The sequence below is a fragment of the Orcinus orca genome, chromosome 15 (genome assembly GCF_937001465.1).
Source record: "Orcinus orca chromosome 15, mOrcOrc1.1, whole genome shotgun sequence".
Lineage (NCBI taxonomy): Eukaryota > Metazoa > Chordata > Mammalia > Artiodactyla > Delphinidae > Orcinus > Orcinus orca.
This window is the reverse complement of record NC_064573.1, coordinates 64,365,284-64,380,788: the sequence shown is the minus strand read 5'-3', so window position 1 is coordinate 64,380,788 and position 15,505 is coordinate 64,365,284. Positions and strand designations below refer to the sequence as shown.

At 58.3% G+C, this 15,505-nt stretch overlaps 2 protein-coding genes across 2 annotated transcripts in view; one reads left to right on the top strand and one right to left on the bottom strand.

Annotated features, from left to right (window-relative positions):
• Window positions 1–4,133: 4,133 nt before the first annotated feature.
• GGT1 (gamma-glutamyltransferase 1) overlaps window positions 4,134–15,505 on the top strand; it is a 32,123-nt gene continuing 20,751 nt past the window's right edge. The window contains exon 1 of the mRNA XM_049698473.1: window positions 4,134–4,858. The gene's annotated coding sequence lies outside the window, so the exon portion shown is untranslated. The remainder of the gene's footprint in view (window positions 4,859–15,505) is intronic.
• On the bottom strand, window positions 6,523–13,133 carry LRRC75B (leucine rich repeat containing 75B). Its single transcript, XM_004276092.4, has 4 exons — window positions 12,941–13,133; window positions 10,304–10,432; window positions 8,627–8,742; window positions 6,523–7,276 (listed from the first exon to the last, which is right to left on the bottom strand). Exons 1-4 carry the CDS (start codon window positions 13,115–13,117, stop codon window positions 6,751–6,753), a joined length of 948 nt encoding a protein of 315 aa, XP_004276140.1. The 5' UTR covers window positions 13,118–13,133; the 3' UTR covers window positions 6,523–6,750.

Here is a 15,505-nt window from a genome sequence, read left to right as displayed (position 1 = left end):
CTCTCAATAATTGATAGACCAAGTAAGCAGAAAATCAGCAAGGATATAGTAGACTCGAACAACGTGGTAAGTCAACTTGACTTTGATTAACACAGGACACCCAACAATAGTAGAATACACATTCTTCTCAAGTGCACACAGAACATTGATCAAGATTCAAAAGGCTTCAAGCCATATTATGTTGTCTGACCACACTATAATTAAATTAGAAATCATTTATCACAAGGATCCTTGGGAAATCTCTAAATATTTGGAAACAAAATAACACACTTCTAAGTAACCCGTAGATCAAAGAAGAAACCAAAAGAGAAATTGGAAAGTAGTCTGTACTGACTTGAAAATGGAAACACAACATATCAGAATTTGTGGGATGTCACTAAAGCAGAACTTAGAGAAGTAATTGATAGCACTACCCACTAAAGAATGTCACTAGACATTCGACTCCACAAGGATTGAATATAAGCCACTGCAGCCATTGACCTTCCACACACCCTGAAAAGAGTTCAGGACAGAGATCAGGAATGAGGCACTCTGTGCTCTGGGAAAACTGGCAGAACAGACCATAAGATAGATATTTTCAGGAGAAATTTTTTATGAACCTGGATTCTTGCATCTTCCCTTAGAAAAGCACTAAATCATTAACTAAGATTTCCATTCCTTGTGACTAGCAGCAACCTTCTACTGAGATGTGTGCTTGGTTGCACCTACCCGCTTTGCCAAAATCACATATGTACTGACCTCTCCCCTTACCTCTTCTGAACAGTTTCTTGAGCTATCTGAGAGGCTCTCTCCCAGGCTACAGTCCTCAGTAAGACACTGGATAAACTCCACTCACAGCTTGTACATTGTGCGGTTTTGTTTTTGTTTTTTTAAGTAGCAGTAAACACCTATATTAGGAAAAAGGCAAGGTCTCAGGTCAATGATCTCAGCTATATTAATATCAGACAAGAAGATTTCATGGGACTTCCCTGGCAGCACAGTGGTTAATAATCCGCCTGCCAATGCAGGAGACACGGGTTCGATCCCTGGTCTGGAAAGATCCCACATGCCACGGAGCAACTAAGCCCGTGTGCCACAACTACCGAGCCTGTGCTCTAGAGCCTGCGAGCCACCACTACTGAAGCCCGCGCACCTAGAGCCTGTGCTCCACAACAAGAGAAGCCACTGCAATGAGAAGCCCACGCACCACAACAAAGAGTAGCCCCCACTCGCCACAACTAGAGAAAGGCCGCACACAGCAACGAAGACCCAATGCAGCCAAAAATAGATAAATAAATAAATAAATTTACAAAAAAGAATCTGCCTGCCAGTGCAGTGGATGCGGGTTCCGTCCCTGGTCCGGGAAGATCCCACATGCCGCGGAGCAACTAAGCCTGTACACCACAACTACCGAAGCCCGTGAGCCCTAGAGCCCGTGCGCCACAACTACTGCGCTCGCATGCTGCAATTACTGAAGCCCACGTGCCTAGAGCCCGTGCACCGCAACTCGAGAAGCCACTGCAATGAGAAGCCTGCGTACCGCAACGAAGAGTAGTCCCGGCTCACCGCAATTAGAGAAAGCCCGCGCGCAGCAAGACACAACGCAGCCAAAAAAAAAAAAATTCTAGAGGGAATTCCCTGATGGTCCACTGGTTAGGAATCTGTGCTTTCAGTGCCGCGGCCCGGGTTCAATCCATGGTTGGAGAACTAAGATCCCACAAGCTGCCCCCTCCCCAAATAATCTAGAAAAAGAAATTTGAAGTAAGTGGAAGAAAACAAGTAAGGATCTAAGTGGGTATCAATGAAATAGAAAACTATAGAGAATAATCAGTGAAACCAAAAGATGATTCTTTAACAAGATCAATAAAATTGATAAATCTCTAGCCAGAGTGCTCAGGCAATGAGGGCAAAAAAAGAGGAAGACAAAATTACCAATCTCGGGGATGAGAGTGGTGACCGCTACAGATTCCACAGATATTAAAAGAGAATGTTACAGGGAATTCCCTGGCAGTCCGGTGGTTAGGACTCCGTGCTTTCACTGCCAAGGGCCTGGGTTCAATACCTGGTCAAGGAACTAAGATCCTGCAAGCTGTGCGGCACGTCCAAAAAAAAGAGAGAGAGAATGTTATGAACAACTTCATGTCAACAAATTCCACAACTTAGATGAAATGGACAAATTCCTTGAAAGATCCAAAATACAAACACTCTCTCAAGAAGTAATAGCTAACCTGAAAAGCCCTACATTTATTAAAGAAATTGGAATTGTAGTTGAAAACCTTCCCACAAAGAAAACCTTAGGCTTGTGTGCCTTCACTGAGGAATTCTATCAAATATTTAAGGAGGAAATAATATCAATTTTACACAAACCATTCCCAAAAAATTTAAGAGAAGGGAATACGTCTCACCTCAGCTCATTCTATGAGACCAGCATTACCCTGACACCAAAACCGGGCAAAGATATTACAAGAAGAGAAAAACATACTGAGATATCACTACCCAAGAGAAAAGGAAATATCTGTTCATGCAAAAACTTGTACATGATATTCATAGCAGTTTTATTTGTAATAGCTAAACACTGGAAACAACACAAATGTCCACCAACAGGTGAGTGAATTGTGGTACATCCATCCAGTAGAATGCGACTCGGCAATTAAAAGGGACTATCGATACATGCATCACTGTGGGAGTCTCAATTATGCTAAGTGAGAGAAGTCATATAAAAAGGAGTACACCCTGTATGATTCCATATATCTAAAACTAGAAAATGCACACTAATCTATAGAGACAGAAAGCAGGTCAATTGTTGCTTGGGGAAGGAGGGGAAAGGGACAGTGGGAGGGAGACATTGCCAAGGGGCACAAGGAGACTTTTGGGTGTGACAGATACGTTTACTTCATGGATTTATACACAAGTCAGAATGCGCCATGTAGCACAATTTCAACTTGTAACACTTGGGATGTCCACTTAATTGGGTTTTTTTTTTTTAATGTTATTTATTTATTTATTTATTTGCTGTACTGCGTGGCATGTGGAACTTCCCCGACCAGGGATCAAACCTGAGTCCCTGCAGTGGAAGCACCGAGTCTTAACCACTGGACCACCAGGGAAGTGTACTTAATTGTATTTTAGTTGTACGACAATGAAGAATTGTTTTTAAATAAGGTATTGTTATCATTATTGTTGTTGTTATTATTTGGCCGTGCCACATGGCTTGCAGGATCTCAGTTCCTGGACGAGGGATTGAACCTGGGCCCCGGCAGTGGAAGTGCTGAATCCTAACCATAGACCACCAGGGAACTCCCGGTATTATTTTTAAAAAATAAAAGTATACAGCTGGGAAAGGAAATACTGCTTTCCATTGTTGATTGGCAACTATCTCTAAGAGGAAGAAGTATGTTTTCCTTTCTCTCCAGGACCTAGAGAAAAACCTCTGTGCTGGGTTAATATCAGCCACTGGGAAGATCAGTCATCTGAGATTCTGGATTCTCAAAAAGACTGTCTGCAGAGGCTGACCTTTGCTGTAGACTCATATCTTAAAGAACTTTATCTGGACTCAAATGTCCTCCCTTCAGGAACAGAACAGAAGTTCCCAAGTGTTGGTCACCGAGGTCCTGCAGAGAACAGTCATCTTTACATCTTTCCTTTTGATGCTCTCAACATCCTGGCAAGACCTGAGGAGGTGAAGGCACCTCACCTGCAGCTGTCCCAGCCAGGCCACCGGAAGTGGGCGTGGATCCCACACCCCAGAGTGGGGCTCAGTCTGACAAGTACTTCCAAACCCACTCCTCACCAGTACCTTTCCATCCCAGAAGAGGGCTCCCCTCCCCACCCATTTTGCACATGAGGAAATGGAGGCCAGGGAGGTCCTGCCTGGTCTTGTTCCAAGACAGTGCAGCTGGAGGTCGCTCTCTGCTGCAGGGCACCTGCCAGCGGGGCCACCATGATGTCTCCTGCCTCGAATGGCCTCTGGCAGGGCTTGGTGGAATTCCCCTGGCAGGAATTTGGGTGAGGCAGGCAGGGGTTAGCATCCCAGACTGAAGCCAGGCCACCTGGCTCACTTCTCGGCATCTCCAGTTCTAGCCCTTTGACCTTGGACAGGTTACTCAACCTCTCCCTGATTCAGCTCACTCACCTGCAAAATGGAGGTGGTAATAGCACTCACCTCCTGCAAGTGCAAAGAGAATTAAAAGGGTGTAAAGCCATCGGAACAGTGCTTGGCCCCGAGAGAGGCTACAGAAGCACTCTTAAATAAATAAATGGCTTCAGCCCTGTCTAGTCCCGAGGTTTGGGCTCCTGCCATTCCCACCCAGAGAGCCCTGGGTGGAGGCCCCACTGATGCTGCAGAGCATCTGCCCTGTGCCCCCCACGCAGCAGGCACTTTCCAATCCTTCTGTCAGCCTCACTCCAGCAGGATAAGAGGAGGCTTCGTGAGCCTCGTTCCCAAGATGAGGGAACAGACCCCGAGGGGACCACACCACCAGCAGGTGACAGGGTGGGACCAGGCCAGGTCTGTCTGCCTCTGAGACTGGGCCTAGGAGAGGACCGGCCCAAGCGACGCCCACCTAGCGCCTCCTTGGTCTGGAACTCGGGCTGGGGCCGGCCTGGAGGGCACGCTCTGCCCACCAGGCTGCGTGACTCCTGGGGTGTCCCTGCCTGCATAGTAGCCTCACTGGTGGTCGTAAGGGCCCCTCGAAGGGGCCCTGGACACCTGCGTGGGAACAAGGGCAGCCCACCTCTCTCCAGCTGTTTCATGCTCCAGCCCAGCCAGTGCATCGCGTGCATGCATCTGAGAGGCGGGGAGATTGAGAACAGCTGCCTCCGCCTGGATTCTCCCAGAACTCGCCTGGCAACAGCCGGCCAAGGTCCTCACACCATCCTGGTAAGAATCTCTTTGAGTGGTCATGTTCGTCACATTCAAGGTTTGTGGGCAGATGAGGGCCAGGGATGGGCAGGGAGCGAGGGGCAGGAGGGACACAGACAGCTTGGCGTTTCTCCAGCCGGGAGCTGCAGGACACGGGCTTATCAGCTTGCCTGGCCCTGGGCCGGCTTCCTCATCCTTCTCCTCTCTGTGGCCCCTTCTACCCGCACCCGCTTTGCCTTCTCCTGGGGAGCCTGAGCCCCCTGTCCCAGAGCGGGGGACACAGGGAGATACTTCTGTGGCTCCCAAGCCACTGGGCAGGCTCATGTCTTTAAAGCAAGGAGGCCAGGGAGGGGCCAGGACCCCAGGATGGAGCATTGAGAGCTGGAAGGGATGGTGGACAGAGGAGAGGAGAGACCGGGGGCCGGAGAGGGAGCAGAGCTGGGCTGAACCGGGTGCTCTTCATGCCTTTCTGGCTTTCTCCCGATAGGGGTTCCGCCAAAAGCAGTGAGAGCGGCGGGGCCTGACCTCGGGGCTGGCAGGCAGCGCAGGAGAGGAGCTCCTTTTCCTCACTGCCTCTTGTCGGTCCTGGGACCGACGTCACCCTTCTTGGCCATCTCCCTTCTGTCCCAAGAGGCTGTTGTGCATCCGGCTGCCTGGGGACGTGTGTAATCAGTGCTGACTCATAGTCCCCTGTGGGCCAGAGCTATGGGGGAAGGTCAGCTGGTGGGCCCCGGGATGTGGGCCCGGGGGACCCCCACCTTCTCCTTGGCCTGTGGGGCTCCCTCCGCTGCTGGGTCTCTCCTCATCCTGCAGGATCCAGCTACCCTAGTCCTGACCTCCCAGTGCTGCAGGGGAGCCTTGGGCCATGGCTTCCCTGCTGCAGCCTCAGTCCACCCGACACCTCTAAATTCCTTCCTTGTTCCGGCCCAGCTCCCCACACTGGGCTGGGAGGTGACTGTGGCGTCAGGTCTGGAGCCTGCCCTTATGCTGCTTGCGGAAGACAGGAGACGGCCCCCTGCTGGGGCAGCCCCAGTACTGCTTTCCCCCGGGGCCCCCCACTGCTGTGGGCCGTGCCCACCTCACCCCTGCATGCTCCCTTGGGGTCCCGCATGGGGGGAGGACTCTGCATGTGGGCCCCCAGGGCCTGGAGGGAACACAGAGCTCTTTGTCTCTGGCCTGATGTCTCTCCTCCCCAACCCCATGGAGTTGCCCACTCGCCAAGTACAGGAGGTCTGGGGGGTGGGTACCAGGGCTGGTGGGCAGTGCTGTGCCCTGTGGGAAATGAGCCTTGCCCCCTGTCGGCACAGTCTCGTGCCCAGCCCAGGGGGCCCTGGTGGGGAGGTCAGCAGCCTGCACTCCTCTCTGGGCTCCCAACCTGCTCCTCCCCGGGCTCCCAACCTGCTCCTCCCCAGCTCCTTCCTCAAAGTGCCCAAGCACCGCCCAGACGTGGGTGCCAGGTCTCTGGAGGCTTCCTCTAACTCCCCGACCACAGACGGACCCTCCCCCCTTCTTTGGTTTCCGTGGGAACCCTGCCCAGGGAGCACCCAGGGGAGACCAGTGTGAGCTTGGTCCCTCCCTTTTGGGCAGGCAGGGCCCCTGAGTCCCAGCCACCCCTTCTCCCAAACCCAGCCACAGGGCTGGTGCTCAGTGGCCCTGAGGCCCACAATGCAGAAAGGCTGAGGTGGAGGTGGCATCGGCCTTTATTGTGGGGTCTGCACAGTAGGTGCCGGGCCCCTCCTGCTGAGGGAAGGCTGAGACTCCAGCCTGGACCGACCATCCAGTCTCCAGTGAGCCCATCCTCCTCTGCGCACTGGATCCGGGTCCTGTGGGGTAACTCCGCCTCCATCACCCCCTCCCACGTGCTCGGGTGCGTTGCCAGTCAGGAAGCAGGAGCCAGGGCGGGTGGCGGGTCACCTGGTGCAGCAGGCCTGGGGCTCAGGCCCTGGCCCGGCAGCTGCAGAGCCCCAGGTGGAGGCAAGGGCCGTGGCCCCGGCCATGCCACCCTCAGGCTCTGGGTCCAGGCTCTCGTAGATGGTGGGCAGTGAGGTGCGCTGGCTTAGCCGCCGGCGCAGGCCAACCAGCAGGGGCTGGGGCAGGGAGGCCACATCCACGTTGTTGCCCAGGTCCACCCAGGCCAGCACCGGGAACTTGGTGGTGTCCTTGATGGCCTCAGTGAGCTCACGGGCGGCAGCCCGCGTCAGCCGGTTGCCATTGAGCAGAAGCTGGGTGAGGCGGGGCAGCGCCCAGAGGCTGGGCAGCAGCCGGTGCAGCAGCTCATCACTCAGCCCCGTGAAGCTCAGGTCCAGCACTGCCAGCCTGGCGCCCTGGCTGCCCAGGTAGCGCATGATATGCTGCACGTCCCGCACCGACAGTGGTATCCCCGATAGGTTCACGGTCTCCCCCGCCGGCAGAGTCTTCTGGAGGTTGCTCTTGAGGCTGCGGGAGGGTTGAGGGTGGGGAGGGACTGAGCAAGGGCCCCACCTGCCTCAGACAGTGACCCCTCTGTCAGGGCAGCAAGGCCCAGGCCCTGCAGATGGCCACTTCCTAGATGAGTAGCCACGGGCAATGCTCTGAATCGCTCTGAGCCTTAGTCCCCTTTGGTTAAGAGGCGACCTGGCTGTGAGGATTAGATGCACTTGCGTTAAGGCTCCATGAGCTGTTATAAAAACCCTCTGTGTGCTTGCATCACCACACCTGCTACATCTGTTGTCTCTTATTTTTATGCCAACTCAGTGGGGTGGGAATGATTATCCTATTCTGCAGAGGAGCAAATGGGTGCTTGGAGGGGTGACGTGACCCTTCCACGGTCACACACCACTAAGGGGGAGCCAGGTCTCCAAACTGGGGTGTTCTGACCCCTGAGCCCATGCTTTTTTTTCACGTGCCTCCTCTAAGGTTGACCCTTTTGGAATAAGGACAGATGTGGGAACAGGCCCAGGGTAAGCAAGAGGGCCATGTTGGGGGATGTGGGTGGGATCTGCCCTAGGGGAGGGCTCCCTGTGTCCTAAGCTGGAAGGGAGGTTTAGAGACTGAGGAGGGTCCCCCATTGCCCCCAGAACCCCCTCTAGTTCTCTCCTGTCATTTGAACATGGGCCTGCCTGGGGACTGACAGCAGTGGGAACACCTCCAGGGCCCTCACCTGCCAAGGCAGGGAACAACCCCATGGGCTCCAGGCTCAGCATGGGCCACCAGGCCTGAGGGAGGGGGCAGGAGGCTGGGGGGCAAGCAGGGGAGAGCACCAGGGCCCAGGTGCCAGTGGCCTGTTCCCAGGCTGAGTCTGTGGCCATGAGGTTGTGATGGAGTGACTAAGGGGGACCCCATTGCAGAGTGAGCTGCTGGGCTGGCCTTGGAGGCCTCAGCTTCAGGCAGCCTGGCAAAGAGTCCCCAAAGGGCTTCAGGAAGCAGGGCAGTGTGGCCTTGGGGAGACACTCTGCCTCTCCTGGCCTCAGTTTCCTTCCCTGGAAAATGGGAATCATGACCCAGACTCCACCTCCCTCCCAGCCTGTCCTGGGGACTCTGCTGACTCCAGCTGAGGCCCCCAGGGGGGCCAGGCCCTGTGATAGGCGGGGCGTTGAGGGACAGGCAGATGGCAGGAGGCAGTCACATGGAGAGGAGCTGGCCTTGGGGAGCATCCGCCTGCATTGCCACCGGCCAGTGACGGGCAGTGATGCAGCCAAGGGTGAGGGCCTGCAGGGTGGGATTTCAGGCCCCAGCTCTTGTTGACAGAGGCCTGGGAAGGGACCCCCCCAGGGGCCAGGCGGCTGGGCTGTGTCTGGGCTCCCTTACCAGCTCTGGGTCTTCCTTCGGGGCAGGCTGGACCCCTGCTGCCGCTTGGAGTGAGGGGTGAGGTGGTAGATGAGCTGCCGGCAGGTCTTGTCCGAGGACTCCCAGAGCTCATAGTCCTGCGGGGGCAGCGCTGTCAGGGGAGGTGGAGCCCTGTGAGCCCCCGGGCCTTGGGGACCCAAGTGTGTGCATGCGCACAGGCATTCATCACGGATCACTGAGCCGCCCACTGGTTTTCCCCCTCCACCCCCGCCCCCCTGCCCCGTGGCCTGGCACAGAGCCAGGGGAGGCTGCCCACTGGGAGCTGGACAGGCTGGTCCGAGGCCCGTGGTGCCCGGCGGGAGGAAGCCCAGACAATGGGCCCTTGTTCCCTGTCCTCAGGCCCTGGGCCAGAGTCTCGGGCTATCAGCCACTGGCTCCCTGTCTACCCTCGGTGCCCCCCTGGGACTCACCACAGGGGGAGGCAGGACCAGGCCTCTCCAGGGAGCCCTGCTCCACTGACGCCACCCCCAGGGAATAGGAACAAGCCAGGTCAGCACGCTCTTCTTCCTCTCACTCTCCAAGCGAGACCGCACCCGTGGGGCCTGGGTCTGGGCTGCCAGCAGGGAGGGTTACCATTTTCCAGCACCACCACCTGGCTCTCTCTGGCTCCCAAGTGGACCCTTGCAGAGGCCCAGCTCAGGCAGGATGTGGGGTGGACTGCTTTCCACAGGCTGGCACCAAGCATGCTCCACCACCCAGCACATTCTTTTACCCAGTCCCTCTGTTAACAGCGGGCACACACAGTGGCAGCAAGGCCCAGGGGTCACCGCGATGGCTCTAGGCCAGCCTCACAGACCCCTCAGTGACAAGCGCGCCTGGACGTGGCAGTTCAGAGCTGGCAGAGCCCAGAGTGGGCATTCCTGTTTCACTCGGGGGCTCACTGTGACAAAGGGCCGGGGGCCGGGGGCTGGCCACAGGCTGTGTCAGGAGTGCGGCACCTTCCATGCTTATGGCAGGACGTCCGCAGGTGCCGACATAGCAGGTGGGGACAGGTGTTCTGGGCAGACGCGGTGGCAGGAGGGGAGTTGAGGCTGCAGGTGGCAGGTGCCAGCTCAACACGAGGAGGGATGTGCTTGTGGCTGAGTTGCTGTGGGACGCAGTGGGAACATGTGGACAGGGGTTCCAGCCAAGGGAGCTCTCTTCTGGCTCTGGGACTCAGGGGCTGGGAGCCTGGTTCCATCAATGGATTTGTCAGAATGTCCTGTATCCCGAAGGGTCCTCATACGACTACCTGCCTGGGTCCCAGGGCCTGGCGCACAGTGCTGAAATTCAGGAAACGGGTCTAGGGAATTCCCTGGCGGTCCAGTGGTTAGGGCTCCGTGCTTCCACTGCAGGGGGCACAGGTTTAATTCCTGGTTGGGGAACTAAAATACTGGATGCCGTGCTGCAGGGCCAAAAAAAGAAAAGAGGAAACGGGTCTACCCAACAGATGACTTTCCAGGGCTGGGAAAGCAGAGTTCCCATGTGCTCCAGCTGCTGGCCAGCCTCATACACTGAAACTGGCATCAGGTCCCAGAGAGGGACAGTGACCCGCCTAAGGCCACGCAGCAGACCAGGTGAGGGCCCAGATCCTAGCTCCCAGCTCTGGGCTCTTCTGGCCTGTCAACCACACTACCCAGCCTGGGGCCCGTGCCTCACCGACTTGGGGCACTGCAGGTCCCGGGCCAGGTTCACAAGCAGGTCGTGGGAGATGGGGTCCACCAGATTGAGGAAGGCCACATTCCTGTAGAGGATGTCTGTGAGGAGGGTCCCCTCGAGGCCTAGGTCCTGCAGGTAGTGAGAGTGGAGTGAGCCAGGGGTCGAGGCCTCCCTCCCCTAGCCCCCATCCCAGTCAGCCAGAGGCTCTCACATCTGTTCCCCTCTCTCCATTTCCCCTCTGAGGCTTGCTGGAACCCTCCCCACAATGGCGATGAGCAAACTGTCCGGGGCAGGTGGACCCTTTGGATGAGCAGAGGGTCGGTGCATCAGGGGCCTCAGGGAGGTGGTAAGTGGGTCCAGGAACCCTTAGACTGGTTCCCTGGAGGTGAAACGTTCTGCTGAGACCCCCTGGCTCCTCTGGGATTGGGCCTGTCTGGGGTATTCTCTGGGGGCTCCTTGATGATCCCCAAATGCCCCTGCCCTCCTCATTCCCTTTGGGGCCCCTGCCTCTATCCACCTATCCCCGAGCTCTCCTGAGCTATGGCCGCCACCTCTTTGCTGACGGGTCCAGACCCTTCTTGTCAGGGTGGAACTCTCTCTCTCTCAGCTCATACGACCCAAAGGCAACTCAGACTGGGTGTGTCTCGCCTCCTGTGCCCCAGCTCAGTAAAGGGTGCCGCCATCCCATCTTCCCAGGCACTTGGGCCAGAGCCCAGGAATCACCCCGCACTCTTCCCTCATCCCTCCTCTGCCCAGCTCTCCCCACCCCAAGCCCACTGCTCAAGGAGCTTCAGGCCTCATCCCCTCACAGCCTCCTCCCGGGGCTCCCAGCCTCCTGATACCCTTCCAGTCCACCCTAATGCTGCCAGAGCCAGCTCTATGAAACACACGCTTGACCCCTAACCCCTTCAGTGGAAACCAAATGCTCTCAAGGTTGTGTGATGGCAGAGACTCGCACACAGCCTGCAGTCTCAGAACTCCCTGTGGCCTGGCCTTCACACCCTCTCTCGCCCACCAGCCTTCCTGTCCAGCCTCCAATCCTCCCACCCCTCACACAGATCCCATCATCAGGTCCCTGGCCTGCCCTGGCCTTCCTGCCTTCACCCCTTGGCCTCTTCCTCCTGTTATTCCCATAGGCCTGGTGTGGTGCCTTTTCGGGGTCCGTTTAGAGGATATGCCGACAAGCTGACGAGACAGGCACAGCCAGGAGGGGCCTCGAGACCCCATGTGGACCCTCCCCAAGCCAGAGTGTAACATGTTCTGTGTATAAGCCCAGGGCACAGGAGGCCAGGCCAGGCCAGAATGACCAAGGTCCATAACTGCAGAGTCCCTGAAGGTTATGGGGCAGGACAGGCGGGCCTCAAATTCCAACCTTCGGGACACCAGTGGGCAACCTAGCTCGTTCCCCAGCTAAAATTTCCAGCTGGTGCCTTGGGCTGCAGATGCCATGCCGGACAGAGATCGTGCCTCTGAATAGTCTCTCGCTGATTTGTGCTGCTCTGTTGTTTGCATTTTAAACACGGCTCAAGTTGGAGATGACAGCTAGGGAGGATCCAGTAGAAGGGAAGGATGGCTGGTGAGCCTGGGCTGACCCAGTCAGGGTCCCAGACCAAAGCCTGCCTTCTGCTGATGTGGACAGCTCCTCTTAAAGGGCCAGCCCCACCTTTCCAGCCTGCTGAGCCCAGAGAAAGGAAACCCAGTGCAGCAGGAGGAGCAGAGCTGGGAGACTGGAGGGTGAGCTCTGGCCTTGGCTGGCCCCCAATTTGCTCTCTGGCCCTAGGCTCACTGCTTTTCTCCAAGCCTCAGTTTCCCAATCATCCACCTGCAGGTCAAAGACCACCGGCACAGCTGATTTCGGCTTACAGGATGGGGCCGATTGTGGTGGCAGCTGCTGCAGCGTATAGGGATGTGGGCAGAGAGAGGAGTGGCTTGCTCAGTGGTGATGCTGGGATCAGAACCCATGTCTCTTAAGGCAACCCAGGGCTAGGGACATGGGACTCAGGTACCTGGTGTGTGTGGAACCAGAGCCCCCACCCGTCGTGATGTGATGTTGTGATGAACAGATGCCAGGTGTGTGTACTCAATGGGCGAGAGCTGCCCGTTAGGAGGATGGGCATTGTGTGCTGTGGCTTTGTCTGAGCTGACGTGGAGAGGTTGCACCCACTGACCAGCTGGGCTGTCCCTTCCCCAGGTCCTTGCTTCGGGGTCCAGTGCAGCGCCTCCCTTCACCCTGGAGGGGGGAACCATCCTCTTCCCATTGCCCCTCAATACAAGATGATTCACCCCCACCTGCCCTCTTCCCAGCCGCCCTCCTTTCTTCTAAGGGCCTGAATGTGGACTCTTAGCTCCAGGCTTGGGAGCACCCTCAACACCCACAACTGACCTCAAACCCCAGAGACGCGTACAGTCATGGGACCCCCTCCACACTCACAGTCCCCCCGACCCCACAACTCTAGCTGACTGCCTTCCCTCCCTCGCCCTCCGGCCCAGACAAGACCCCCACCGCTGAGGCCAGTCGTCCCCTCCCCTCGGAACCCGCCCGGCCCGCGCGCCCGAGGCCAGCTCCGCATCTCCTCCCGGCCCCTCCTCGGCCTCCAGCCCCGGCCGGCCGGCCGGCCGCTTGGCTGCTTCTCTCACCTGGCGCAGGAGGCGCAGCAGCTGCCGGGCGCGCTCCGGCCGCCGCTCACGGAGCGTCGACTGGATCTCGCGGAGCCAGCGCACCCGGCGCTCATAGGGCGCCGGCCCGCACCCCGCCGCCGCCCCAGCCTCCGAGCCCGCTTCGGGACCGGGCCGCCGGCCCAGCCGCGCCCCCATGGCCGCCGCGCGGCGGGCGCCGAGCCGGCGGGAGGCAGGGCCGCTTGCGCCCCGCCCCTGGCCCCGCCCGGGATGCTCTGGGCGGGGAGCGCGGGATCCAAGGCTGCGCGCCCCGGCAGGGCCGAGGCGGAGGAAGGGAAGAGGGTTCTTGCTGGGGGCCCCGGAGCTCCCACACCCGGTTTGGGGGTGTCGCTGGAGGAGGCCCTCGCCCGCGCTAGACCTGGCTCGAGCCCTGTCGCCAGGAACTGGAGCTGCCGGGACGAGGTGGCGCTCGGCGCCTTTAAAGGCTCCGAGCCTCCGTGCTGATTGTGGAACAGTCGCTTTGGCGGGGCGAAGAGCACTGGACTTGCAGTCAGGGCGGGATGGGTGGGGGTTCCGCTGCCGTTTGCCAGCTTTAGACAGTGCCAGCGCCTGCTTTCAGAATCTCCCCCGCCCCAGCCGCAGCGAGCAATTGTAGCATCTGACCTGTCCGCCTTGCGTGGACACTTCTGAGTTGACAAATGTTTATCACCCCTCCCTGCTTGGCTGGGGGCAGACTTGGGCAGGCCGGCCTCCTCTGCCAGACACCTGGGAGATAAATGGGATGGGGGATGCTGGTTAACCATCTCAGCCTGGCTCTGGGCAGGCTGGCAGCAGGCCAGCCGCACCTGCCCCTGCTTCAGTCTTCCCCGTGACAGAAGTGGGGAAAGTGTGTGGGGTGGGGGCTGGCTACTCCGGGGACCAAGTTTGAGCCAAGGGCCCCCTAGCTGGAGAGGTCTTTATTGGAGGCTTGCTGCCCCTTATAGCACCCCCCACCCAGCTCTGGGCCCCTCACAGTCCCAGGGTAGGGGGCATTTGGGGCACTAGGCTCCAGACCCTGACCTCCACAGCAAGGAGGGTGTGTCCAGCCTGGGAGGACAGTGTAGCTGGGCACGGGTGCCGGGGGTTGAGCATGGACAGCGATAGGGGGAGGAGAGGCTGTCTGAGGGCCTGTAGTAAGTGAGGGCAGAGTTAGGCTCCTTCTTCTGAGTTAAGAATTGCCCCCCCCCCAAGACTGTCCAAGACAGAGTGCTGGGCTCTGTGGTGCCCTGGGGCTGAGCCCCTGAGACAAGGCAGAGGGCCTGACCACCCACTGAACCCCAGCCCTTGTCGTTGCCTGCTTGGGTGCCCCCATTGGGCCTGTTCCTGGGGCCTTCCTATCCCGGAGCCCCTTCTTTCCTGCCATCTGCGACTGGACCCAGACACCTCCCTTCACTGCTATGTAGCCAGCTTTGTCCTGGGGCCACCTTGGCACCACAGGTTTCCTCCCTGGCAAACCTGCATGACTGCCCGGCCTGCCTTCCTCCGGGGCCAAGGTGCTGCTCTCACTAAACTGGGCCAGAGACTTCAGCAGCAGCCCCATTGCCCCAGGGGCCTCGCAGACCCCTACCCAGAGCTGGCAGGCTGGTAAGACCTCCCCCACCCCAATCTCAGGGCTGGAGCCAGAGCTGGGATGATTCCCAGATCGTGACCATATCCTTCCAGAGGCTGAGCCAGGTCTGGACATTGTCCCCTCAAAAGCGAGAAGGCCGAGGTTGGGGGAGGGGGTGGGGTGGGGGCGGGGTGGGGGTGGGGGGAAGGCAAGGGAGGGCTGAGCCTGGATGTCATGAAGGGGGGCCGTCAGGCAGCGGCAGAGGGAGTATGCCCAGAGCTTGGAATCCCATGGAAAGTGGAGAACTGCTCCCCAGCCCCACCCCTCAACCCCGCCCCACCCTCTGTGTCCTTGGCTGAGAGATTCCTGGAGAACATTTTCCAGGAAAGGAGGGAGGGGTGGCATCTGGGCCGAAATCCCTGCCTGGGCCTCCCTCAGCCTCCTGTGAGGGGTGGCGAGGTTGACTCTTTCTGGCCTAACCTGACTGGGACAGGGGACCCCAGAGACAGAGCTGTGCCCTCGGGAATGGTAGCATTGTCCCCCCACTGGCCGGCCTCCATGTATGCTTAACTAAAGCCTGCTGGCCCCTCTGCCTGGAGTTGTCCTGGGCCGCTGAGCTGTGTTTGGGGAGACCCCGTGGGTGGAGGGCTGTGGTGTTGCCCTCTCAGCCCCCAGGGCTGATGTGGAGGTTCAGGGGTTCTCGGGGCAGCCTTACCACCCCTGGGAGCCAGAGAGTCAAGTGGACGGAACCCAGGCCCTGCTGGGGGCATCTTGGGCCCCAAGTGGGAACTTCCAGGAGACAAGTAGCACCGACAGCTGGTGGCCCAGGTGGAATGACAGGGAAGCAGGGTCCTGATGACCCAGCAGATTGGGTGGAGGGCTGTTGCTGGCGCTGCAGCTGGACCTGTCCCACCTTCGGGTGTCTTCTCTACCCACCCAGTGGGATATTTCAAGCCCAGGAGGAGGCAGGGAAGCCCAGGGCTGATGGTACCTCAGCA